This window comes from Opisthorchis viverrini (assembly GCF_000715545.1).
Source record: "Opisthorchis viverrini unplaced genomic scaffold opera_v5_24, whole genome shotgun sequence".
Classification (NCBI taxonomy): Eukaryota; Metazoa; Platyhelminthes; class Trematoda; order Opisthorchiida; family Opisthorchiidae; genus Opisthorchis; species Opisthorchis viverrini.
The window spans coordinates 249,782-277,688 of NW_008751680.1; the positions used below are offsets into that span (position 1 = coordinate 249,782).

General features: G+C 42.6%; 3 protein-coding genes across 3 annotated transcripts in view; 2 read left to right on the forward strand and 1 right to left on the reverse strand.

Annotated features, from left to right (window-relative positions):
- Positions 1 to 7,009: 7,009 nt before the first annotated feature.
- Positions 7,010 to 27,907, reverse strand: part of T265_02071 (hypothetical protein) — a gene marked incomplete at both ends in the record, with an annotated part of 38,888 nt that continues 17,990 nt past the window's right edge. Inside the window, 3 exons of the mRNA XM_009166230.1 lie at positions 7,010 to 7,262; positions 7,621 to 7,660; positions 19,954 to 20,023. Of these exons, the coding sequence (XP_009164494.1) occupies positions 7,010 to 7,262; positions 7,621 to 7,660; positions 19,954 to 20,023 (363 nt within the window). The remainder of the gene's footprint in view (positions 7,263 to 7,620; positions 7,661 to 19,953; positions 20,024 to 27,907) is intronic.
- On the forward strand, positions 9,481 to 9,780 carry T265_02072 (hypothetical protein; the record flags this gene model as incomplete). The annotated part of the gene is made up of 1 exon (XM_009166231.1): positions 9,481 to 9,780. The coding sequence occupies one exon, from the start codon at positions 9,481 to 9,483 to the stop codon at positions 9,778 to 9,780; it is 300 nt and encodes a 99-aa protein (XP_009164495.1).
- T265_12918 (hypothetical protein) lies at positions 9,960 to 27,584 on the forward strand (the record flags this gene model as incomplete). Its single annotated transcript, XM_009166286.1, has 4 exons — positions 9,960 to 10,074; positions 16,170 to 16,342; positions 18,220 to 18,292; positions 27,481 to 27,584. Coding segments are annotated over 4 exons (465 nt in total), but the record flags the coding sequence as incomplete, so codon positions are not given.

The following is a 27,907-nucleotide window of genomic DNA, read 5'->3' on the forward strand; positions in this document are numbered from 1 at the left end:
CCCTTTTTTTCCCTTGTCCTTTCAGGTGAACGACAGCCGCTAACCGACAAGCACAAAAGTGACCCGGGAAACTTGGGCAATGGCCACGATCTTGTGTATTAATCCTTGAATCCGTGAAATTGCCGCGGAATTCTTATCTTATTGGCTACCAACGGCTTCGCACAGCGATGAGAGGGAAAATTTGTGTAAGAGCCCTTTTCCCGACATGCTTCCTTCTGTGTTGGATTTGGAAACAATTCCGAGACCACATGAACAATAATTACACCATTTGTGTCGGGGCAAAATCTAATTGGGGCAGCCGTTCGCGATCTTCTCAGGAAAAGTTTTCAATGGTTGCGGAGGCATCCCGCCAAAAAGCAAAAGAACTTATCTCAGCTAACAATCTTTTGTTCTCTTTTGTGATGGTTAGCGGGCGCTATATCGAGTGCACGGCAAGGTTTCATCTTTACCGTCATGCTGACCCTTTGATAGTTACATTGTTAGGATGACAGAAGTGGCGGACAGCATAATATAGTAGCCAGTGCTCCTACGTTCTGGTACAAATGCAGCGGATTGAGGTGATCTTGTGTTACCGTGTAACACGCTCGGTCGGGAAAAATTAGGAATATGAACCACGGGCAAACCATCAGACTGGGTAGGCAGAAGCGGTACCGTCATCTCGACGTCGTATTGGGTTCTTTGGAAGCCCAGGACTTGAACATCTTCGAGAGTATGTTGGGTTCTCCATAATAGTAAGGATGGCTGAGGAATCATGACAAATTAGGACAAACATGGATCAGTTGAATTCCTTGGTCCATCGATGGCGCACGGCGATTGACCGCTGTCATTCAAACGAGGCGATAGGAGAACCATATCTACACTGACGACTCAAACTAGGAGAAAACGTTAACTGATATTCAGATCGATGCGAACGGGTGTTGGCATGTGATCATGATGAACCTGCGTTAGCTAAATTGTGCAAAAATAGCAGAGCTCGGAGCGTGCATGGACAATAATTCAGAGAAAACTGTGATGTTTGAGGGTTTTGCTTGTTCATAAGATAAAGTGATCTCACAGTTATAGCCAGAGGAAAAGCATAGAGACTGCAAAACGAATCGCTTTTGAGGCGCCATACCATGGGTATTAAGTCGGTCTTTTTTTCATTTTCTACTCTGTTATCAATGGATTTAAGGATTCATGAGGGGATCGCCCAGGTTGTTCGTTACAAACGAGGCAGGCTCAAACTAGTGACACGTGTCCGAAAATAGTTGCTCTCATTTCAGTTTTCTCTTTCTTCTATTATAGAAAGCGAGCACGAGTCCCAGCATAGGGTGTAAATGTCTTTTGGAAGAGGTTATGCAGTTGAAGTATGAGGAGTAAAACGTTAGGTCTTTCGCATCGTGAGGGATAGGGGCGCAAAATGGGCGGACATAGTAGGAAAGATTAAACGGATGTGAGCATTATAAGTTCTTTGTATTATTACAATTATGCACATGCTAGAATATACAAGAGGCCCTCGAAAATCTCTCGTACATGTCCGTCAGGGGTGTCTACTTTCTCAATTTTTATCTGAGTTCGTGATCGAAGCAACAAACACTGGAAAGTCTTCAAAACGCCGAATAGCCATTGACGAAAACCTTGTCGATCCGGAACATGCAGACGATATTGTTGTCATCTTCAGAGACAATGTGGAGTTTCGCATCACTATACACCTTGCAAGCCACGAAAGTTTAACCAGTCACTGAACACGCCACTTATATTTCAAGGAGTGCCGCACAAGATTGTGGAGCAGTCTACACCGTGCTGTTTTGTTGTATGGCTGCGAAACCTGGCCTGTTTGAGCAGCGGAACTGGGACGTCTTCAGGCGTCCGACAACTGTCGTTTCGGAGCCATAGCTCGTGAGGGTGGTCGTTGACGCGTCTGCAACGAGACAAATTGAAAGTGAAGTTTTGGCTGTGCAACGGGGCTTATACTCTTGCAGGTGGGCGTGAAGAAAATTACGAAACTGTTGCCGGTGCTGCTCGCCTTCTATAATGCGGGGTGCGAGATCTTTAGTGCACTTGGTTAAAGACACCGCAATCAATGGCGGTTACTAGATATTAGGTGCAACCTTGTCAGTTTCTATCCGGATTGCTCAAATGGTTGCTTGGAAATGGAGTTGAACTGGGTGAAAAACCTATATGGTACACAGGGGACAGAGCCTCAGTAGCCTCCAACTTGTTATGTGCGTCTGAAGTGTAAATAAAGGATAGCGCAAAAATGTCGGCATACAAAGGCAGCGCATTTGCTGATCGGTTTCCCAGAACAAAGACCCCTATTTGTTGAAACTGCTATTGTGATTGAGTATGGGATAGTCACAAATTATGATTAGGATGACGGAAATTTTGGTTCTGTTAATCTACTTGATATCGGTATTTTGCGGCAGAAATAAAGTGAAGTTTTGATTTGATGCTATTAGTGAGCCGATTTGTCACCAAAGACCAGCTCACTCACTAGATCTCCGCCACGACTGCATTCCTGGGTGCACGTATGTGTGGTCCCTGGATGCTGGGGCTGAAGACTATACCGCTTTTTATCTTACGACCGACTGTGAAACACCACTCCTTAACTGTAACTTTTCTGCGTCCAATAATGCATATTGTTGTTTAATGCATCTGACAAATTGTCGATGTACACGCGGATGTGAATAACCGTCAATGGCCGTTGGATTCGGCTGCTCTATACAGATGACGCTTCATACACAGCTTTGCGCAAGAGTGCGGGCATGGCACTTGCCATAAGTAAACAAGGTAAGCAAAAACACAAGCACGGGCGATCGTTGTCCATCGAATTAGATTGCCGTGGTTCCCCATAATCTGCGTATCGCTTAGACATACATGGCGGTTGCGGTAATTGGTCGAGTTGAACGATAACAGCTACCGTTATCATGCGGAACGGCAGTGAATGCTCCATATGCTATCGTTATGTTTGCACTTTATGACGCATTTCACCACTTAGGCGTCAAATTCCTAATTATCGTTAATTTTTAGCAGCGTGGTCATGGCCATTAAAGTGAATGCAGGCGATGAATGAGAAAGTGTTACAGAAGAATATGCGACATAGGAGAAAGACGTCTCATTCAAAGTTATGTCACCAACAGTTCTAGTCGGATGAGAGGAATTCCAACGTCAGAATTTTGGTATTTTTGGAGGGACAAACGGCGCTGAATGCTCTTCAAGGGGTGGTAGGCGCTAACACAGTCATGACTCGAATATCAAGCACAAAGTATCCGTCATACTGGTTATTGTGTGCGATGAAATGGCAAGGATGTACACCCAAAGCCTCTTGCTGCGCACGAAAGTGTCGTACGTGCGCAGAGAACCCGCAATGGCAAGAAAACATAAGTCACCGATTATTATCTTATGAAGTCTCAATCCAGTAACAGCCTGGGCGGATTGAGGAAAGCAGCTCCATCGATAGGAGACGATCATCAGTTGGTGGATCAGAAATACATCACAAACAATTGCATGTATGACCGAGAATATGGCTAGGGAATATTCATTGGCACCATACCTCTGCTTCTTCCCATTTAACACAGTAAACCCGCGCCCCTTTGAGACTGTGATGGCATCTATTACTGTTGCTTGGCGCTCCGAAACTGCGTTTAGGTCAGGTTTGGTGAAGAACGTCCAAGCAAGTGCTCTCAATTCCTTGAAAAAGATGTTTAATCAGTCGATGGACGTTTTGCGAGTTTTCTTCAAACACAAACGTGGAGAGCACATCTGACATGGGCGATCCAGTAGGACTGAAAAATACGCTCCAAACTCCCCGGTTCGCAACATTTCGCGACACAATAACGTCTGGACACCATGACCACACAGAGCGTTCCTAACTCTCGTCCTGAGCAGGTTTACCGGAGCAGGATACCGCGTGCAAATGCCCGAGGGAGCACTTGTTCTGGAAATACAACCCATCGATTAAAAACAGGCGAAGCAACAAACTCTCGTAAACTGCGACCGTCAACGCTGTTGCGAAGGCTATCACCCCAAGAAGACACAAGCTCCTCCATGGTTAAAAACAGGGAAGCAACAAAACCCCCGAAACTGCGACCGTCAACGCTGTTGCGAAGGCTATCACCCCAAGAAGACACAAGCTCCTCCATGGTGTTCGCGCACCAGGGATTTGGATCGGAAGGACGAGATCTTGAAAAACTCAAGCAAATGCGGAGTCACTGACTACATTGCGTAGTATTCGGCAGTATGTAGAAACTAGCTTTTCCATACGCGCTCCTTGATGCATCGGGACTGTTGCACCCAGACTTAGGATACCAAGTGCATCATATTCTTTACTGTTGTGGATGTTGCTTACCGGAATGTCCTTCAGTTAACAAAGCCAGCCACGAATAGATTACTTGATTTGTTGCGCAACTTTTTGAGCGTGTTTCGGCGGACTTAGCCGAACACGATTAAATATGTCAGCCTCAGTACCAGGTAGTTCCCCGTGATCTCCATTCTTTGATGCTGCCTTAACGGGACGGGCCTCACCTCATGGGGCAGTTTGAGCACATGCTGTTACCCTCAAAATTAAGGGGGACATTCAACTATATTACGGTGTCCAACGGAACTAAAGGAGAAATACATCACAAACAATTGCACGTATGACCGAGAATATGGCTAGAGAATATTCATTGGCACCATACCTCTGCTTCTTCCCATTTAACACAGTAAACCCGCGCCCCTTTGAGACTGTGATGGCATCTATTACTGTTGCTTGGCGCTCCGAAACTGCGTTTAGGTCAGGTTTGGTGAAGAACTTCCAGGCAAGTGCTCTCAATTCTTCGAAAAACATGTTTAATCAGTCGATGGACGTTTTGCGAGTTTTCCTCAAACACAAACGTGGAGAGCACATCTGACATGGGCGATCCAGTAGGACTGAAAAATACGCTCCAAACTCCCCGGTTCGCAACATTTCGCGACACAATAACGTCTGGACACCATGACCACACAGAGCGTTCCTAACTCTCGTCCTGAGCAGGTTTACCGGAGCAGGATACCGCGTGCAAATGCCCGAGGGAGCACTTGTTCTGGAAATACAACCCATCGATTAAAAACAGGCGAAGCAACAAACTCTCGTAAACTGCGACCGTCAACGCTGTTGCGAAGGCTATCACCCCAAGAAGACACAAGCTCCTCCATGGTGTTCGCGCACCATGGATTTGGATCGGAAGGACGAGATCTTGAAAAACTCAAGCAAATGCGGAGTCACTGACTACATTGCGTAGTATTCGGCAGTATGTAGAAACTAGCTTTTCCATACGCGCTCCCTGATGCATCGGGACTGCTGCACCCAGACTTAGGATACCAAGTGCATCATATTCTTTACTGTTGTGGATGTTGCTTACCGGAATGTCCTTCAGTTAACAAAGCCAGCCACGAATAGATTACTTGATTTGTTGCGCAACTTTTTGAGCGTGTTTCGGCGGACTTAGCCGAACACGATTAAATATGTCAGCCTCAGTACCAGGTAGTTCCCCGTGATCTCCATTCTTTGATGCTGCCTTAACGGGACGGGCCTCACCTCATGGGGCAGTTTGAGCACATGCTGTTACCCTCAAAATTAAGGGGGATATTCAACTATATTACGGTGTCCAACGGAACTAAAGGAATGATCAGTTCCTTGGCGAAGTAAAATGATTTGACTGAGACTGATGTCGCCCGATGTCCCCTGTCCCCACAAATCACCACTGCTTTCGTCTTTCGGGCGATTATCCTCATACAAGCTCTTTCCAACTTGATCGCAGCAGCTTCAGGACCCACTTTATTGCAAGTACGACTCTCTGCACACACGACACAGTCGTCAGCGGAGGCAAAAACATTTACTAGAGTGTCATGGAACAGGGATCCCATTTTCGGCATGGACGATCCAACAGCCACATCCATTTATTGAGAAACAATATTGGTTAGAGTTTATCTCTTCGACCCACACCTCTGTGACAGTGAACCTCGGAAATGAAAAAAACTGCTACAACATTCTCAAAGGACTGTGCGATTTATCGACCACAAATGCCTCGGCAGATCTGAGGGTCGTGTCGTGCGAAACCGAATCAAACGCTTTCGAGACATCGACAAACGCAAAGCTGAGCTTAGAAGCAATCGCCGAAGAGTAACATAACATCGCATGTGGCAGCGATGTAGCTTTCAAACAGCCGTCCCGATGAAGAAGTGCAAACTGGAGTGATGGTAGCTGCAATCTACGACTCCGGCGACCAGCAAGCAACATATGAATGCATCGGACAAGAATGGATGACAGGGAGATCAGTCTATGTTGATCCGGCTAAGCCGGATTTGGGACCTTCGGAAATAGGGTAATACAGGCACGACACAGATGTGAGGGGAAGTCTCAAAATAGTCACAGTAATTTGAAATACCCATGCATCACTTCAACATTGAACCGGTGGAGCATCCTGGGCGTGAGCTTGTCCAGGCCTGGGGCGAACAGACTATTAAACGGATCGTAAGGCCGACTTCTCCTCTACTTGGCTGGGTAAGGCTGTAATCAGACGTTACTACTACGCGACTTGGCCGGCTATTCACGTGTTTTGAAGCTGAGAGAGCCTCATTCCAATACTGCTTGGTGTCTCGAGTTAGGCCGCAGTTACCTTTGTATAGATTTTCAATGACTCATCGAGCACAGCGGACGCTTCATCTTTCTGTCTTTGGTGGTACAGGGTCCGGATGGCGGTGTAGTTGGCCCGTTGGATCTGCTTTCTGTTGACCGGTATCCGATGGGCTATCTTTTGATGGTGTCTGGATAAACTTTCCCGGATGTGTGGAAATTCCCTAGAGACGTGGAAGTCCAGAAGCGACGGGACTAGCTCGGGTGTCATGATACCAGGCTGCAACCCTCGGACAAACACCAGAAGGTCAGCTCTAGCAAGTGAACTGTCAGCATTGGATTCTGAGAGTGACGGCACAATCCAAGGTTTGTTTAAACCAGACGCTACAGTCATCGGCTTCTGGCAAGAAGGCCATTATTTGACCGATAGTTTGGTCAGGTCCACCAGATGATGGTTGGTGCCGTTGTGTTTGCCAGTAAGGCATTCGCAACCTGGGTTCGGTGCTGATGGCTAAATGAACAGGAAGATACTGCTCCAGCCTCATGATCGCCGCAGTTTGCGTGCCACAAGATGTATGAATTGGTAACGAGTTGCAAGAGCGATCGTGACTCTTGTTGGGACCAGCGGGTTCCAGAATACTTCACTCGATTAAGCTTGTCTGCATTATGCTTTGTGGCGTGTTCCTGCCTGCGACGTGAAAAGGCGGAAAAAAATCAGCGCAGGCTAGTTGGGCTATCATGCTTGTCCCAACAATTTTATTGCCCTGAAATCGATGGTGAGGTATCAATCCAGCTTTCGATTTGAAGCACTTGCCACATTCCTCAGAAGTGAGCCTAACGAGTCCATCTTGTGTACTGGTTAAAACTGATGATAGTGTACATCTTTTAAGGTAGCCAGCACACTGAAACTAAACAGGGTGGAGTTGGTGAACTTTAGCTCACCCAGACTGACGTCCACGCTACCCAGTCGGCCCAAAGAGGAAGTGACTCATTTCGTCGACTTGGTCCAGTGTAGCCGGTACGGTATCACTGTATTGATAATTTACCTGAGGTTATCTCGCAACGTCGCATTATCTACAAGCGAGTCTGGGGAAAGGGATGATACGCAGAGATGACCCTCGCATCTCTACTGAACAGTTCATGCAGTTGTCCAACACCGTAGCACTTAATGCAAAGCAAGCTCCATGGAAAAATGTGTTATTGTGAAGTTCACTGAACAAACTCACCTTATTTGTTAAATCTGAGGAGTATAAAGCAAACAATCGTCACTGACCAATTGGAAATTCTGTATAGTTTGTTTTATCCTCAAAGAACGCCGAAGAGCGCCAAAATACGCCAAAGCGCGATTTCATGATTTATTTCTCGTTAACCGGTGATTGTCGGTGACCTTGAAGTTTCGCACACCTAGTTAAAATGTTATAGGCAACATATCACTGAAATATGCAAGCGGAGCAGACTAGCAATCAGCAAGTCACAACTTTAAAAATTATGGTTTCAGCTTCTGGTGAACTGCCATGCAGATGCAACTGTTATTGAACGGGTACGCGATGGATAACTGCATTTTCGAAAGATATACTACTTGGCAGGGATATCCCATGCAATAACAGAATGAGGTAGAAGGTTGATGAAGATTCCAGTACAGTGAAATTCACCAACTAAGTCACTGCGGTGGTCACGCGCATAAGAGGGTGTGCTCCCTTTAGCGCCCATGCTTACCGTTATCCATAGGCTCAAAACATGATTCAGATCAGAACAGCGTCTGAACAAGTTTCAGAATGTGATCGTGCATGATTTGAAACTCACAATCTCCCTATACTATTCCAATACTGTTTAAATTAGTCTGAAACTACAAAAGTCTAAGTTGAACACCCATTCCAATTTTCAGTAACGACCATATCTCAACGCGATCCGAGTGTGCTTGTGGAGAAGAAAATTCTCCTAAATCTCGTCTCAGTGATATTTTTCACTTGTATATCGAAAAACTTTGGAGGATAAATGGAGGATAATTGCGTCGTTTTGTCCAGTTTGAGGCTCAAATCAGCCACGTGTGGTTGTAACAGATGTCCGGTAAGATTTTGCCTTCTGGTGGCATCATAGCAGCTTGAGCGCAGCCAACCCAATAACTTCCATTTTCACCTTCCCTACTCAGTTGAAGATCGACTTGCCAAGAAATAAAAGATTGAAGCGCCGCGCCGAAGTGCAGAATGCCTCTATCCAAAGTGCTAACCGCTGATAAGAAAGGAAGCTTGGGTTTTACTCTCTGCGAGAGACGACCTGCCAAGGTTTCTCACGGGTACCCGTGAAACTGACCACATAATACCGGTGTATTCTGACAAGAACCGTTTAGACGCAACAGTTAGCTTTCTTTTCAACTTTTTTAGTATCACCAACGTTGCTGACACGCCTGGGATGTGACGTCTTGCTTAGATTACTTTAAGGCACCTGACCTAATCTAATTGATTGTTGCACGCCCCATCGCCTTAGTGCCAGATAAGTGCTCGTCGGTAAAGAACATGACAAATAATATAAACGAGCGAGTGCAAAATTACGATAGTCTGGCTCTATTTAAGTACACTATTTGATACAGCCCCATGAAATATGATCGGCGTTTGGCGAACATCCTTCAACATCGACCAAAAGATGCGATAACTCTTATGAAAGCAGTTCGTGTATCTGTGGCGTGCGGGGGGACTCATCGACTTCTACTGAATTGGATAAGTAATTGACCAGCATGAATGCTTGTCGGTTTCCCTCCTGAGATCTTAGTGTATTTTAAGTTTCAAGCAGATGCCGGGCAAACTGGGGCTCTCTTTAGGAGTTTGCCCCACCTGGCACAGGAGGGAGGCGCGCACGATTGCTTGACATAGGCGACAACAAAGGATTAATTTTTGGGAATACAACACAAAATGAGCCGACTATCCAGAAAACGGCTCGTCCCTCAGCATGAACTTCTGCTTCTCAAAATGGAGGAGTTTGTTGGTGATGTCCAAACCATAAGAAGTTGTGTCACCTGTAATCTTCAAGCGAAACTGATGACTAATGGTTCACTCAACCCCGAAAGTACACGAACTGTCCCGGAATTCGTCCACGTTCCCAGCGATTTCACGGAATGGACGAATGAACTAAGTTTAAATGCGCTACCCGGGAAGATCAAATTTCAACGGCAAAATAGCGCACCAAATCAAAATTGTAAACAAACTGATTAGAAATGAAAGATGATTTTGAGCGACAAGGAAAAATTCAAATATGGAGGAGATTTTAAGGCCTTCTACGATATTGCTTGTGCATTACAAAATACATACCCTATTCACTCTGTGACCAATAACTTGTGTGAAGGCATAGTTGACATCAACATAGACAAAATACGGTGAGCAAAACTTTCAGAATGAATTTCATCATTCCAATCAGTTTATGTGACTGGAGTCCAGTTATTCAATCAATTCAGATAAACCGAACGCTCAAACATATCGGGTTTCGTAGTTGTGATATTTCCCATTCAGGTGAGCGCACACCTTATGCTTAGTTTGCATTTCTATTCCGAGTACGCCACAAAAAAAACTGGTATTTAAAGGCATTAGATAATCTAATACGAATGTGTATACGTCGCGTAATACGTTTTCCTCCTCCTTGACCGTGAACAATCTTGATAAACGCACGATAGACCTCAAGAATACCTAATTTCTTCATCCACATTCTACCCATTTTCGAACTACCTTCGGCTTTTTGTTTAACGTCGGTTCTCATCAGCGTTATGAATCGACTAGCCTGTGGTACTCTCTGATTATCGCGCGTGTGATCTTGTCTCTCTTACACTTACCTTAACTTTAGTACCAATAGTCCACAACAAACTGATTGGTGTTGCTTCTGGACACTATTCATCCCTAATTTCTGTGATCCTGACCTCTGTCTCCCAGTGGGTCATATCGAGTTTCTGAAGTACCGGTATGTCGTTCACGTCGTTCTAGCTCACCCCCCGGTGGCCGAATCGTATGGTAAACCAGATTTCAATGGTACATGCTTCACCATAAGTCCAAGCCCTCATATCAGGTCGGAGGCGAAAACTACCCTTAAAACAAATACAACAAATCGGACTGAATGCAGCAACAACATCAGAAATACTCTGATGCTGTCGGACGAACGCGGCGTAGTAAGTAGCAAAACTGGCACACCAAATCTTGGGCGGTTCGAATGCCATCACATTCCCTTTCACCCTTAACATAAGAGAGTGAGACTAGGCACATAATGTTGTGTGAAGAGGGCGGAGAATAAGTGTGACAATTAGCAAAATATGGGTGCTGGGACGGAAGCTAGACAGGTCGAGCCTTCTGGTAAGGCAGTACGGATGACTCAACAGGAGGCTGCTGCTACATCAAACCAGAGTCCAAACAACGAGCAAAATATCATTTTCTATGGTCCACAAACCACAGGCTTGAAGATCGTCAGTCTGCCAAGACGCTGCCTTGGAGGGTTACGGCGTTCATATTTGGGGGTTGTTAACAAAACGGCGGAGGCTGATTGGGAAATGCAAACACCATCTAAAGGTTGAAATGAGAAACAGGTTCATTGAAAATGGTCTGCTCTAACGTAAGTAGAAATGAAAACCTTTTATTGGTAAAGCAGTCTTTATGAATAAAATGGTTCTATGGTCATGGATGAGGGGGTTTGTGATGAGGTTCGCAGTGACTGCAAACCTCAGGCGCGATAAGATGGTCACCTGCAATCATGATGTGTTGAAGGCTCTAAAACTCCGCGCTGACCAAACAAGATTGTTTAAACGACCACGGCTATATTGTCTGTGTCGTCATGACTGTCACCCCTCCTGGTCTATTTGTGCAAAACAACGCATTTTGTAGATGAATGTAATAGTGTGCCCCACGGTTCGTGTCTAATGTCGGAGCTGAGAAGTATTCTTCGTAAGGTGTTAGCTACGTATAAGGCAAATGTCTCGAGCTTGTCAACGGGGCGTGATGTATACTCCGGAGCGCATAGGTTCAAATACCAACATACGTAGTGCGGGCGACGTGAGCGCATAGATGGGATTCCAAAACTCTATTCATCTGAGCCATCTTTTGGCACAGAATCCAGTGCCATTCCAAGCACCGGTAGTCGATGCAGTATGGGACGACTTTACTTGGCACTTAACACCCGTGATCAAATCCGGCTCCAAAACCGCAGACAAGAGTTGCGCAGTCTGGTGACGGGCTAAGAAAGTAAAATCGCTCGCTGGTGACGGGCTAAGAAAGTAAAATCGCTACAATAGATACAAGGCCAGAAACAGTTATAAAAAATTTATGCCTGATACCATGGAGTAAAAGCGAATCCACTCTGAGACACTACGCCTCTAACTTACCGGCAGACCGACTACTTTAACTGCTAGGTTTGACGCTGACAAATAGCGGCTATACAAACAAGTCATGATATTTTAGTTTGATCCAACAAGGGTCGTTACTCATGCCCGTGCGGAAGAAAAAGTAATATCAATAACTAGTAATTGTATTTTACGCAACCAGAACCAAAATAAAGAATCGAAGGTTAGATAGCAGCCAGGTTGGGGAAAGAGAAGTGAAAAACTCCACGGATCAATTGAAACAATTTTGACGTGGAAAAGAGTTAGGTAAATCGTAAAGTGGGGATGAGTCTAGAATGAAATATGGATGCGTGGTCACCACAGCGCTGAGAGAAGCAGAAAATTGAAACACAAAATGCAAACTTTACAAATCAAAAGTAGCACAATACACCTTCCTTATGCCTTAGCAAGATAGGGGTGTTTCAATAAGTATGAGTGTTGTTCATGTTCTTTTCGGTGACAAGTTCTGCTTTCTCCAGACAGGAGCCACCGTCAATCTCATTTCAATCCTCTTGAGTACAGGAAAGTTTAGTGAGCTCAAGTTACGAAACTCACTACCTGAACACTCCATTTCTTGGCGTCATATTCCTCTTGCGGGAATATTATTCAACTGTTATCAAAACTTTCACATCTCTTTTAAGTAATGATGTGGTTATCCCTAGCCTTGGTAGTTCTGAACCAAAAAGTTGCAGAACTCAATGTCACCCTCAGTTAAGAAAATTCATCATTGTTATTTGGATGAATTTACCACCTTAGACTTTGATAACAAAAACAGTATCTTACCAACCTCTTCCTTACAGGACACGTAAGGACGGGAGATAATGAAAATACAGTCTAAAGCGTTGTTTGCCTGCAGCACTCACCACTGTCAATAAGGTCTTTCCCCTTCAGTGACTTCAAAATCTACGTTTAATTTGTAAATGTGTAGAGTGCTGTTACTCAAGATAGTCTTTTACAGGAAAAAGTTTACTCATCTGGTTGCCTTTATCAACGGTCTAGGAAATTTTGCATCTTTATAATTTTAAGCGTTTGTTGAAAACATGAGGACCTCAGTGCTGAGTACCGGCGATGAAAACCAGCTGTCTACCCTTCTTCCAATGAAACAAAAGTTCTACAATATGCTGGACTAATAACCACGGCGCTTCACAGTAGTGTAAGATGTATGTTTTCTATGAGTTGCCGTACTCTGTATTTTCTAGAACTTCCAGTTTCCTTTTCTCATTCTTGTGCTGGCCATAAAATCTCGGTTGATCATTGACTTTACGAAGCATCATCCCAACAGTTAATTTAAGATAACTCTTGGCTTTTATCAAACAAAAACACATACTTCTAACAAACAGCACTATAAACAAAACTGTTTGTTTTACTAGCTTGTTTGGAAGCTTTTGTTAAATCATCTGCAAGTTTTATCCATTTTCCAAATTTTGGCTTTGGGTGTTATTGCGGTAAACTTTTTATCATGACTGAATTCACGCCGGTTCAATAAATTAAAGTATGGCAGAATTATGGCACAAAGTATACTACTGCTGGTTTATAGAGTACTTTGTAAGTAGGCCCTCTGAACTGGCTGAGCAACTTCCTTTACTGTGGTGTACAACGTCGTGACAGCCCCTTATTCTTTTAAGGCAAACTGGTTTCAACAATAACATATCCGAAGGAGTGATTGAAATAAAGTTGTGCAAGTTTTATGCAAACATAAGATGCGCTTAAGATGAGAGTCTCCAGTCTTCCATCTTCTTACAGCGTCCAACAACCAACAGTAGTAAATGAAACACCCACAGTGTTGAAATGTCGGAAGTTATACTGCAAATACTGTGCACTCGTTAGATGGCTTCTGAGTTGAATACTGCAGATCAGTTATCAAGACAAGCAAAAAGGCGACCTATGATCTAAATAATAGAATTGAATAGAGGTAGGCATCCACACGTATAAACTGAAATGGTCCAAAAAACAAGCATACTAATGATAGGGCGCATCCTCAGGATACTGTTTAACAAATGAGTTGTTAAACTAGACGCTTATTGAAGTAAAATATTATGACTGCAGTACATCTAGTAAATCGGACAAAGCACAGACTTGCATCATCAGTATACTGTCCAACAAATGAGTTGTTAAACTAGGCGCTTATTGGAGTACAATATTCTGACTGCAGCACATCTAGTAAATCGGACAAAGCACAGACTAGAAAGGCTTGTATTAACTAGGAGAAATAGCCGGTATATTTTATTGTTTTCAAACACAATGTGGTGCTTAGCAGGAAAAAGACTTCGGATGGTTTTATGACGCTCGTCATTTTATGTACCATTGGGCTAGTCAGCTGCCCAGAGGCTTCCATTTTTGGAGTATCTGCAGCAGTGTATTACGCTGATCCTGCTTATCTCATGTTTTTTTGAGGACAATAGCCTGATAACTTGTTACTGAAAGCAATTAGGGGACGCCAAATTACTTTTCATACAGTCTTAAAAGGATTAAAAAAGGATCGGTCTAATTCAAAAAACAACATCTGTGAGTTAATTCCCATTGCCAGAATATCCGCTCTTCTGACCAAAGTAAGTGAACGGGTGCTTGCCCTCCAAACCGTATGGCCGTATACGAAGTGAAGACATCATAAAAGCAACTAATGGTGCATGTGCAGTGTTAACGCTGTAGAGACGTATCGTCATCCTAAGCATGTTCTTGATTTTCTTCTAGCTTGCTACTGAAATAGCATAGCTATGCTTTTTGTAAAGCAGCTGCCCAGAGGCTTCCGTTTTTGGAGTATCTGCAGCAGTGTATTACGCTGATCCTGCTTATCTCATGTTTTTTTGAGGACAATAGCCTGATAACTTGTTACTGAAAGCAATTAGGGGACGCCAAATTACTTTTCATACAGTCTTAAAAGGATTAAAAAAGGATCGGTCTAATTCAAAAAACAACATCTGTGAGTTAATTCCCATTGCCAGAATATCCGCTCTTCTGACCAAAGTAAGTGAACGGGTGCTTGCCCTCCAAACCGTATGGCCGTATACGAAGTGAAGACATCATAAAAGCAACTAATGGTGCATGTGCAGTGTTAACGCTGTAGAGACGTTTCGTCATCCTAAGCATGTTCTTGATTTTCTTCTAGCTTGCTACTGAAATAGCATAGCTATGCTTTTTGTAAAGACTGTAGTAATGATGTGCAATTTATGGGAGTAGCATCAGCATCAGTAATTACCAGTTTGCATTATCTAACAAACGGTGAAGGTTGGCACCGCTGCAACAATTATACGCGGTTTATGGCTTCCCACACAACTGCCGTTAACGCTTACCTGACTGAACTGAAAATGATTATGACGATAAAAACGATGAAAATGAGGTTGATTATTTTGATCCCGAATTATTGATTTTCTGCGGTCTGTTGAATACAGACGTCTACCTGAAATTAACTAGCACCAGTGACACTTGGGTGTCTAGAGGATGTCAGCATATAGCTCACCATACCAGCCACGCGAAGGGCTCCTCAAGGTCGCTAACACACATTCTCCGTAATTCAAACACACAACTTTGACGGATGGCCAGCATCCTCGGCAGTTCAAATGAAAGCGCCCCTTTCCGCTAAGCAGGAGGTTAGTAATCAAATATTCTTCTAGTATTAGCCCTTTATTTACGATTTGTTAAGCCGCCCTTCATCTTCCTAAGTCTACAATTTCCTTTATCAACTTTTACCAAACAGATATTTTCCTTCTATTGTTAGCCATGATTTGACGGAGCCAGTCAAAAGCACTTGTATGGAGAAACCGCTTTTTAGTGGATGGCGCAAAATAAAACCAGTATTTCTACCTTTGGTTACACGTCTCCTTATGATATTAACATTATTATATTTAAACGTTATGCAACGCTAGCTCAATGAACAACCACTTTATTAACTCAGACCTTCGTAATCTTGCAAGAAATTGGCCACCGCAGAATTTCGGAAAAAATTAATGTAAGGCCTTGAAAACGTTTATTCTAAAGTTCCAAGTAAGTATGCAATACCAAAGGAATTTGCAGACATTTTATGAATTCGTTTGATTGCATTGCGGTTGGTCACATAACTTTCGTCATATTTGTTGCTAATTTTTGTTGTCCAGTTAACATCGTTGTAAACAAGCCAGTCAAATCAGTGAATGGTGTTGTTAGAGAGGGTTTTGCTAGCTATACTCGAGCATTTTGCTGGCAATCATGTTTAAATTTGCTTGTCTCTTTGGAAATGTTTAGTTCAGTGAATGTCTCCATAATCGTTTTTAGAATGCCCAGTTACCAAGCCTCGCCGTCCGGCGCCAGCCTGGATATCGAACCCGAAAATTCTACGATCCATCTGCCAAGCCGTTGCTTCTTCTCTACAAATCACAACTGCCCTGGTGTTTCTGGAATTAAAAAACATCCCATTAATCCAGGCAGATGTGAACTGTCTTTGCAAAGTAAATCAGGGTGTTTCTCATTGGTTGTTCATTTTTTGAGATGTTCTGGTGACATAAGATGCTCAGTTCAGTTAATGAGCGATGGAAATAACACTGAGAAAATCGTCCAAAATTTACAGTGGAGAATGACTGAGAGCTAGAATTAGTCGTTCAAACGAGAAAAAATTAATCATAAGCATCTTGAGCAACTGAATTATCCTGTTAAGAGGTTTCGGCAAATAACTTATTTGAACATATTTTGTATATTCTTCTGGGTAATGGTTGACAAGTTTAGTTGCTTTGGAATGTCCTAACCATACATTTTTTGCGCAAGTGACCGTAGATTGAATCGCAACTACAAAATAATTTTGAGCTATTTAGTATATAATCAACTAAAGAAGATAGCACCTGTTATTGAGGGAAAGGCTGTTGCGTTTGAACTTACCATTATTGACTGGAAAACGCTACAAGTTTGCGGAAACTACTCCGTTGTCACCATATTATCATTCCTGGCATCCAGCTGCCTAGAACGCAGTAGCTAATCACAAATACGCCGAATTGAAGAGTTTTCTACCTAAAAGAGTTTGAAGAAGCTTTACTACCTGATTTCTATTGAGACTAGCAGCTGTTGTTTAGGGAAGCTTTCCAGAATTTTACTGAGTTCTGCTGGGAAAAAGTAAATGGAGTGATCATCTAAATTTCATTATTTCGTATGCGTTTTGACTCTCTAGTCGAGGCAACAAACTGAATCCAATGTTGTACCATGTTGATCTATTTCCTGCATCAATTATTTCAGATGTATTGCCACTTTTCCGGGTTAATCTAAAAAATTCGACAAATAAGCGCTTTTCATGAAAGCTCGAGCACTCTAATCTCACAAAGCAACTTTAGTTTTCCTGCAGAGGTAAAATGTGTGCTGGTGTCACAACACTTTGTTACTAAATAGCTGTTTGGTGAGTACGTTGCGGAGTACCGGAGGATATGCCTACTGCTCCTTGATTAATCTGAAACATTTACGCTCGGCCAGTTCACTTATCGCGACCTCCTTCTGATGGTCTACTTATATATATCAGATATCGCGTAGGGGTTATAAAATCAATCAATGAAAATCCCCTTTCTTAAGCATTTAACGATGCCACCTAGACAGTCACATTCCTCACAAGAAGCTGACTGAGCTGCAACAAACACAACCTCGTATTTTTTTGTAACCTTCTCCTAAGCTTGGTTTAGTTTTCTGCATTAGAACACATACACAATACGCTTGATTCAATAATTTAAAGCCACTGTAGTCATTGGGTCCGCTTCTGAATAGAAATTATGTGCACGGAAGTTTCCAGTCTACAATTTTAGCTGGAACTCGCCCTTGTAATTTTTCTATCAGTATAAGTTAAAATTAATGTGATAAAGGCAATCGTTCAGCGCTAACTTCCTTTTAGTATACCTACTACAACGAAGGAGGAAGATGTCTGAGAGACTGTCAAGTTGTCGAAACGTAGGCAGGAGCAATCGAAAGCCAAGGCTGGGTTCAAACCACATATCCTTTTAGTATACCTACTACGACGAAGGAGGAAGATGTCTGAGATACTTTCAAGTTGTCGAAACGTAGGCAGGAGCAGTCGAAAGCCAAGGCTGGGTTCAAACCACATAGCCTCCGGTCAGTAAGTCCTCGCCTTGCCCAATAAACTTTCTCGAGATCACTGGTCATATTAAGTCTTCAAAGTATCGTGTGAAGGGTAAACTGCAAGTACATTTGTGCAGCCACGTACATGCAAACACTATGCATGGTATATTGTAAAATGCGCAGCTTACTTTTGATCAATATTCACAAGAGCCTTATTTCCAATGTTTTCCCTGATACTTCATAGAGAGACGCAACACTCCATGTCGTTTTGTTTCAGGGCATTGCCAACAACCGAACACTTCGACATCTCTCTTTGAACGGCTGTCCAATAGGCGATACAGGCATTGCAGGTACGTTATATTCAATATAAGTTATTGGAACTGGTTCGCGATACTTGGTGCACAATCATGTATCCCAACGCGGAACTGGAAAATTTAAATACTTAGATCAAGCGAGTAGCGAAAATTTGCCGGGCAACGTAGCCTTCAACTGTAACACTAGTCACTTTCCGGAACAGCAATATTCGGAGAAATTAGTTTGAATCCTTCTTCCGCCACTGTCTTACAACAAAGTAACTGAATTGGGTATTAAGTTTTGGCACAAAGGAATTCTACTTTTGCACGGCTCGTTTAGCTATTTCAGTAACACCATTTGCGTCGAGATAGATTTACCGGCAGAAACATTGGTATAGAAAAAACGTAGATGGGATGTCGTTTTTAGGGCAGAAATTTATCGCAATTAAATTGACGGCTTAGAGGAAATTGGCCAAGATGAACCTGACTATCATAAGTAGTGGCTGATGACACGGTCAGAGACTACTATATTAAATGAAACGTTGCAGTGTTCGTCGCTACATGAACACTCGCTTAAGCGGAACATAAGACCAACCAGTTCACTAGGGGTAGTGCATAATAACACGGTATCTACCAGGATGTTTCATCCAGCGATAGTGTCTGAATACGTTGAACGTCCCGCATTACTTCTTCATGTTGGATTACTTAAAAAGATAAGGCATTATTTCTCCAGCCCTGAAAGCTAAGATAACTTTTACGAAAGCAACATCATCATCATCATCGACGGCATAACATCAGTGTTCAAAACCGATGATTCGCTACCGTACAACCATGATTTAAGCAACATCAATAGTTACGTCAAAAAATTTAGCCATCAATTTGCCAGTGAAGTCCAATGAAGGGTGTATGTATCGGTCTACTCAGTACACTCAGTCAAGGAGGAAGTGTTGTCCGTGTCTGCTGAGCCTGTCGGCTCCTCATAGGTGGACATACTTTCCTTAGCACATGGCACTGCACTCTTACCTGTGGCCCCAAGTAGCTGTTTAACATCAACAGTGGCTAACCGTATGCTACTTTTGAAGACGGACTGGACCTGTTGATGATATCCTAGAGGCCAACTATTGAGGATTTCTTTGGAAACCATTGTAAAATTTTCAACGTATTAGACAGTAGTCAGCTGGGCTAAACGTTTATATTGGTTCCACTGTTTGACAACTGCCTTCATTTGACCTTTTTGATTGGATTTGAATTCTGTGCGACTACCAGGAGTGAAAATTTTGGAACGTCCAGTTACCATTACTGCAGGAAACCCCACATTCGATTAGGTAGTGCTTTGTCGATGATGATTGTCGGGATTGGAAAACTGCGATTCTCAGTTCAGATTCAACCACCAAAAGTCAGTGTTAGAAAATGCAACAAAGTTCGACGAGCCATCATAACTTTGAGAAGCTATCTGACATGACATGGCAGGTTTTACGCTGTTATTGAAAGCCACAGGAAAAATGAGGGTAAGAAAATAGAGTAAAATTATCCTAACAGGTCATATTACTCGCGTGGATGCTGAGTAGCGTGTTATGTACACAGAATTTATTGCGAAATCTCAAACATGCATCTCCCCCGCTGGAAGGATATCATAAATGAGAGGTTGAGATGACATTGTTAGCACCAATGTAACCTGAAAATAAATTTCGCCACAAGGTTAGTGTTTTAAAACTTACTTGTTAATATGCTGCAAATGTTGTTTGAGATGATGCAATTGATCCACCATTGTTCTTCCCCATACAACCCCTTAAAAATTCGTGATGATTAAATGTTGATATGTTCAGCAAAGTTAGTATAAACCAGGACATTTTAAACATCCAGTCCTATAAGAACCTGTGCCGGGAAACGCATAAAGTGGGGGACAATCATTACGCCTAGATTTTTTATCATTTAGGTATCTAAAACCGCTTATTCACAGTAAATTAGTCATGGCGTAGTTGTTGTGCGCATTTAACAGATATCGGCTCTATCAAACACTGCAAATAAATGTGCCGGACATACATACTGGTCAGTTTTGGGCAAATCCATAGTCGTCTGATAAATTCTACCGCATATCCATGGAGCTTTCCGGTAACGTGGAATAAATGCACCTCGCCGAATCAAGAGGCATTCACAATGAAGTGAACAAGGTCAGGATGCATCCAGTAATAAAGAACTCACACAAAGTGTGGGCTTTCAGTGTAAACAGCTCAACCGAGTCTGGACAAGTCCAAAAATGGTTGAGGTGCACCAAAAATCAGTTCACCGATAGATTTACTACCACTAGTTAAGGGTTTTGAGCATGAAAGCTACCGAACAACTAGGTACGTCAAGTGAACCACTTGGGCTAGACTATCATGCATGAAATTCGGTGATAGCAATATCATTTCGGAAGCAAGTCATGGCAGATAATCGCAAGTCTTACGTTAAGACAATTGCGGTACTCTGTGTTCAGCCGTTATGAGTAGTTTCGTCCCGAAAGTTCAGGTTACGAGTGTATTGTTTACTGACAGTCTGTGCAACATATGAACGCACTACTTTTTTTTAACAACTGGCCTATCCACAGTTTAAACCCATTTTCGATTGGTTGGTAGTGTCGAGTGCCCTCACCGGAGGAATAATTCTAAAGGCGACTAGCACTGAGCCGCATTTGAAACAAGCCAAACGATGTTTACCCATCCTAGACTTAAAGGAATAAGGCGTGGACTAAACAGGTGGAAAGGTTAAAAACCTTCAGGATGTACGGCTGATAGTCCTACTTTTCGTTCCGTGTGTCAATAATAGCGGAAATCCACAATGAAATTCGATTTCACTCAGGTAAAATGTTATGATTTGGTTCGTCTGATGCGATACGACATTGGTCGCAAAGGGTCTAGCTACAGGTCATGTTACCAAGCTTCAACTAAAGGTCAGGAAGACTTGTTTTTTTCTCTGCTTTTTCGCAAAAATAACACCGTCTGTTCCACCTGGTCCTCGTCTGCTATAAAAAACTGGCTAAAGAGTGCTAGATAATCTGATAAGTAAACAAAAATACTCCCAACTGGATTGATTATTAAAAAGCCAAGTAATATTTACCGAGACTAATCCAGCATACTAAGACAAGGAAAGCTATTTATTGAGAGGGGCATCGGTATGGTTTGGCAGAAAGAAATTGCCACATACTATCTTTGACAATTTTCGGTCAAGATCAGAGGCGAGAACACAACTAAGGACGTAAAGAAGTACTATAACACATTATGAGGTCACGCCAAGAGCTCGGGAATTCAGTAACTTCACATGGCTGACTAGTCCACATTCAGTCAGTAAGTAAAAGTTTCCAGGCTCAAATCCGCCCAGGAGCTAGTGAGATGCACAACGCTTTACATCTTTATAACAAGGACGGTCTTTATCTACTGGATAAAGTTTCAGACAGTACCCAAATATTATCCAGCCTCCATTGCAAGAGTCTGTAACCTGCTTGAAGGGAATCACATATCAATGTTTTCCTTTTCAGGAGACAAGCCAGTTAAACACTTCGGAATTTTTTTCAATAGCCAAGAAAAACAGTGAGCAGCGTTGGGAATGAAAATTTAATTGCATAAAAACAGTCTTTTTTTCTCATTTTCTGTTAAGGATATTCGTTAGTGACATTCTTCGCAGGATGGGTTAACGTATCCAACCACACAGGCTGAAGGTTGGTTTTGTGACGTTATGGTTCAAGGAGAAAAGCTGTGGGAATCCCACACATTTCCCCATAGGTTCCTGCTCTCAGTGTCACAGTCGAGCAATCTTGCAAGCTTTTCAGAATTTTTGGTAACAAAGGCAAAGATGCTTTTTGATTGGGGTACAGCAGCTACATCGGTTTTGAAAAATTCTGTAATCCATGTTGAAGTAGATCTCCTCATCACTCAAGTGAAAACTACCCATGTACACCGAATAGGCGGGTTAGCTTTCCTTATTGCAACCAGTTGAGTGCATTAGACAGGTGAGTAGGAAGGAGTGTTTATTGCTCATCTCTTGATGAATGAGGGTGTGGGGGCTGTGTGAGCTTCAATACACACACGTAGTTACAAGATGAATGATCTGTTTTGGTGACAGATGAAACGGATATTGATGACTATTTTCACATCGTGTTTGTTCACTCAGGCTGACGACTAATGGAAGTGGATCCAAATGCATCCTGACAGTCGAAACGTGGCTGCCAACGCACTAATCCAACTTAGATCCTTATTATTTATTTGTACTGATAAAAAGACCAGTCGCCGTGTTACAAGGACAACAGACTAACGCTGAATTTTACCTTACTTGAGGTCGACCAATTTTGTTGGGATAGGTTCCAGGGGCCAGAAATTTCCTAATTTTCCTAGTTATATGATGCTTAGTTGTTCTCGGAATAAAGGTTATATCAGAAAATATGTCTACTAGGTGAAAAAGGACTTAATTTAAAAAAAAAGGCAGTTGTTAGTCATTTATGAACTTGATGTTAACGGGAAACTCAGCGGAATCGAAGATGAATCTCCCGTTTAGTGCATTCTTCAGCGAAATTCGTTACACGAAGACTGCTTCATGTTTCACTGGAAATATCACAATATATTTTCTATCAATGAAATATGCTACTCCTAAGTTTGCTGAAAACTCTTTGAAAGCCCATGGTCGGTTTAGCCCTTCTTCGGACGCATCACTTGAGCACAGCCCCTGGTTTTCTGTTAACCCTTTATGATTGAGGAAAGGACTTTAAGAGTTTTCATCAACCATGTGAGTAGTTTGGGTCTCTCAAGTCGCCATTATGTTTTGGTAATCACACGTCAGAGTTTATAGTAGAACGCAAACACTAAATAAGTATTCATGTAGAAATATTTTTTCTGAAGATTTTCCTGAAGATTAAGGCTCAATCGAATTTATTAGCTATAAACCGCTTGCCATAGGCACACTGCTTCCGGCTCCTACAGTTTCGATCAGCGGAGAGCGGAAAAGTGGAATAAAATCCAAAAGTTGGAGACGAAGTCATGTTCCGTTTGTTCGGAAAGTGGGTATCTAGGCACAAAAGGTGATACACGAGTGTCATTGACTGCGATTGGGCCATTTCCGCCAACGTCAACTATCACTGATTTGCGTCCCGGAATCTCCATCTAGGGAGGCGGCAGTTGCCCACCCGACTTAGATTACTGGTTAGCGCTTTCGTAATTCGCTGCAAGACCATATATTGTCCACATCTCGGTCGCTTTCAGTCAGCATAGGGCCGGGAGAAAGAGCTCTGTGAGGCAGATGGTCTTCTGGCATGCAGGGTACATGTCCCGACAGGCACAACTTATGGGGCGTGAGTAATTCATTTGTCGTGGGAGAGTTCCTTCTACCTAAGACCATCTGGCGTCCCCTAGCATTACTAATCCGATGTTCCCACCAGAACTGACCAATGCTTTGAAGACACCGATGATCAAACATTGACATCTTCCGCATGCCCTCTACGCGTGGATTTACATGTCTGCGGCTCACCTGGTTTACGGAAGTAAATGCGGTGACAGAAAGTCTCCATAATATCGATACGACCCACATTCCACGACGGAAGCTCTGCTTTTGACTGAGCATTCCGTAAAGAATGACTCACAGCTGACTTCGGTTACCTTCTCCCTCTCGATTTCTCTCCAGACTGTGAGTGTGTGCATGAGATGCCCGTAGCATTGTAGAAAGCGTACATTCCTCTGTCTCCGCCTACTGTTTGTGTCCACCACAAAGATTACAATGGAATTATGGCTGTGCGGGATTGAAGTATTTGTGTTCCACAGTAGTGTACTGTCGACAGTGCTCGTGCCGTAGATTGAAACATGGCAAATTTGAGTAGTTATTTGAACTAGCTTATTGATCCTCATCAGAATCCAGTCTTGTATTTTCGTGGATTCCAGATGTCAGGGCCTGATCACTCATAACGGGGGGATAAACTGGTATCTTGCGTAGGTTTTTATGATAATCTACCATAATGTCATACCAGCGTGTGTCTGACATGGTTTTGCTGCAATGAACTAGCTGTGAAAGACTACCTGGTACGTCCCACATTTATTTTGATCACCTTTCTACTTGACACTGTGTACCTTGTATTTGGGTATTGATATGTTCGGCTTCGGCCCGAAAGGGAAACATGGAGCTACATTTGTGCAGCATATTGCGAACGAGGAATTCAGCCGAGTGATCACTAAAATAATTCGCAACCAGATGACTGTTGCAACCAACATAGAAAGTTTCACTTCACGAAATACTAAAGTGGTTTTAAATGAAGATTCAACCATATTCCAGCTGATTCTGATTTGTGATGTTTTTCAAGTGAATGCTCTGTAAAAGTACCGCCTAATTTAGATCAGATAGGAAATATCCAAATCGGTGCGCTAATGTGCGTGTTTCGCGAATTTCGTACCGTTTTGGGTTCGAGTGGAATACGAAACTAACAAAAATTTAGGAATTGCGGTCACGTGATGAGCACGAAGAAAAAATAGCCGTGGTTTATTAAGAGGTTGTCAGAAAAATTATGAATGGTGTTTTACATCTGAACGAGATCTTCGTATGTCGTGCCAACTGCAATCCAGCTTAATGAAGAATATGAATAGCGAGAGATTCACCTGGTATTCAGGTGAGTCTTCCTTCAAAATTCATTTTGTGTGCAGATGAGTTTATTCTGAAAATGTCTCTTACATTAAATTTAAATAAAACATGTATTTAGCGGAAAATTGGGAGATTCGCCTACTTAATGGATCTGAAGGACAAAACCGGTGGCTCTCGAATATTAATATTGTTCCTTCAAGTTCAACTCTTTCACTCACCCAGAACAAAGTTGAAGCAACTCACATTTCTCACGATCTTGGTAAAATAAACAGAAACGGTCCAACATAGGCAACTTTAACCAAGGTAACTAGGCTGATGAGGAACTAATTTCAGCTAGGCTAGGTGTGGAGCAGATCTGGAATCTGATCTGCGCTCGGTATAAGAGGTTTGCTATTTGCTGCTACGTGAGAGGCTAATTTCCACGCGCACGTTGTGTGCAGTTGGTTAAAGAAAGAGCTTTGCTTTATTAATTCAGATTACTTAAGAACAGCGCCGAATGACTTCGTACACTTTTAGCCTTCTCATGAGACGTCTTCCAGAACAGTCACTAGGATTTACCTAGGACGGGGTTCGCTTAGTTCTAAAATGGTTCTTCACACTTGCAGCAGTGACATTCACAGTGACGCCTTCCGAGCAGCTTGTCCGAGACTACTTCAGCAATCATCTCATTCATTCTCTTTGAATTCATCTGGTATCTTTCATAAAGAGCATAATTTTCACGGTTTTGAGACAAGATAATCATGATGTTATATCCACTCTCATTGAAAAGTGATCAGTTATATTGCCAGCTGGCAGCTCATTATAGCAAGGCATGGTGTTGACCTACTTACTAGTAGGTCATACGTTGGAGTAACCTTATAAATAAACCGACACAAACGCCTTGACTTCTCCACACAGACAGTCTTAGCTTGCGGGAAGAGATCGTCGTAGAACCAACTTTATCCCTAATTATGCCATATCGGCAGCTCTTACAACTGCTTGGGATACGGTGAAACCCTCCACGACGGGCCATGCTAAACCATTCATTGGCTGAGAGGGCAAACTATTCTATTATTGCACTAATAACACAGTTTTCCAGCTTTTTTGACGGTAGTCTAGTTATCGGCATATTGGAAGTTCGAATTAAGTGTTGGGTGCCCGTGAGTAAAATTTAAGTTTGGCTGTAGCACCGTATGCATCGGGGTTTGCTTCAAACTGACCGGAGAGCACCAGGATTATGATGAATGAAAACAGTATTGGCGACGATACTCTTTTGTTTTTATTGCTAAAGAAGCGTCTTTCATTAACCAACCATCTCCCATGTTATCGTATTGTCAAATGACGAAATGGGCATCACACAACATCTGGAGCCATTACGTGAAGTTTTACCGTCGACCTTTAACTTGATTAGAAAATTCGGTTGCATTGGTCCTGGGTTGTGTTGGTACAAGGCAGTCAGTAAAAAAGGTTAGTTAGTAAGGTAAAATAATTTGGATACCGATTGGGTTTTGACGGGAGACTCACCTGGAACCCAGATGAATCCTTCATTTATGATCTTTTTAAGCAACTGGATGTGCTGCACCAGGCTGCCTCATGTTTCATTTGGCCCGATATTCGTAATATCGCGATGCCTGTATGGACACAATACATTGCTAACAGGGTTGTTGAAAACTGTTCGACAGCCCACGACGGTTTTCGCTTTTCTTGGGTTAGTTCATCAGGCAGTGTAATTCGACATCTTTCTGTTCATCGTTAGATTTAAATTCATCCGGTAAATTTGGATGAGAAGCGGTGTTGGCTGCAGCTTACCTACGAATCCGATTCTAATGTTGCTACCAGTGTTATTGTTAGAAGTGCTTGATAAAGACAATCAAGGTGAGTGCTTTCCATGCAGCGATGCCCTCTCGAGAGGTTTTATTTTGACACAATGATCCGTGCATATGATGGACCATTGGCAAATCCGTTCGTAATTAATATGAAAACAACATTAATGAAGATTTCAGTCTTCGATCTTTGTTTTAGACTTTATTTCTGCGTCTATCTCTCAAATATGTGTGTAGATTATCACTAGGAAAAGCCGACTGCTTATTTGAAAATACCCATATGATTATTAAATCCAAACTACCAAAACCAAAGTTCGTTCGACCGTCCGGGTCCAGAAGGCCGATAATCCTGGTTCTTTACCCAGTATTTACTCAAGATACATATCATCTCTGAGAGCGTCTTAAGGCGTCAAGTTGATCTTCTCCGTGGTCTGGTCGGTTTAGCCCTTCTTCGGACGCATCACTTGAGCACAGCCCCTGGTTTTCTGTTAACCCTTTATGATTGAGGAAAGGACTTTAAGAGTTTTTATCAACCATGTGAGTAGGTTGTGTCTTTCAAGTCGCCATTATGTTTTGGTAATCACACGTCAGAGTTTATAGTAGAACGCAAACACTAAATAAGTATTCATGTAGAAATATTTTTTCTGAAGATTTTCCTGAAGATTAAGGCTCATGGCAGTACCTCGGTTGGTAAGCGTAGGTTTCATTCTTTCCTCATCACCAACTATATCTGTATCATTTTAGATTGCTGTATACAACAACATGTGCGGATCAATAGAACCGACTGTCCTTCATATAGGAACAATTAAAAAAATACTGTGCATTTACGTTTTTCGCAAAAATTTTATTTAGAAATCTGTCGAGCCCTCCGTCACGCCCCTGATCTTGCGACGATGAATATTTCCGGTTGTCAAATTACGCAGATCGGAGCAGCTCACATTGCAGAACTGATAAAAGTAAGTTTCTGCCAACTGTTCACATGTTTGTGCATTCCTTGAAGAACATGTTTTTTCAGCTGCAATGATATGTAACGATCTCTTCTGTAGTATCCTAAACATTGAACCCATGTTCAGAAAATTACTCGCGATTAATTGTGGCCTTTGAAGGCACTTCCTAGCTTGGATTTAAGATTACCGCACAGGCAGTGGATCTCATAGTGGGACGTAGCCTTGTGGTTCTAGGTATTACCTCAAGCAGTCCGTCGTCCACTTTAAGCGTAACAAAAGAATTTCAGTATGATACTCCAGAGCAATATTTGAGGTTTGAACGAACCAGCTTA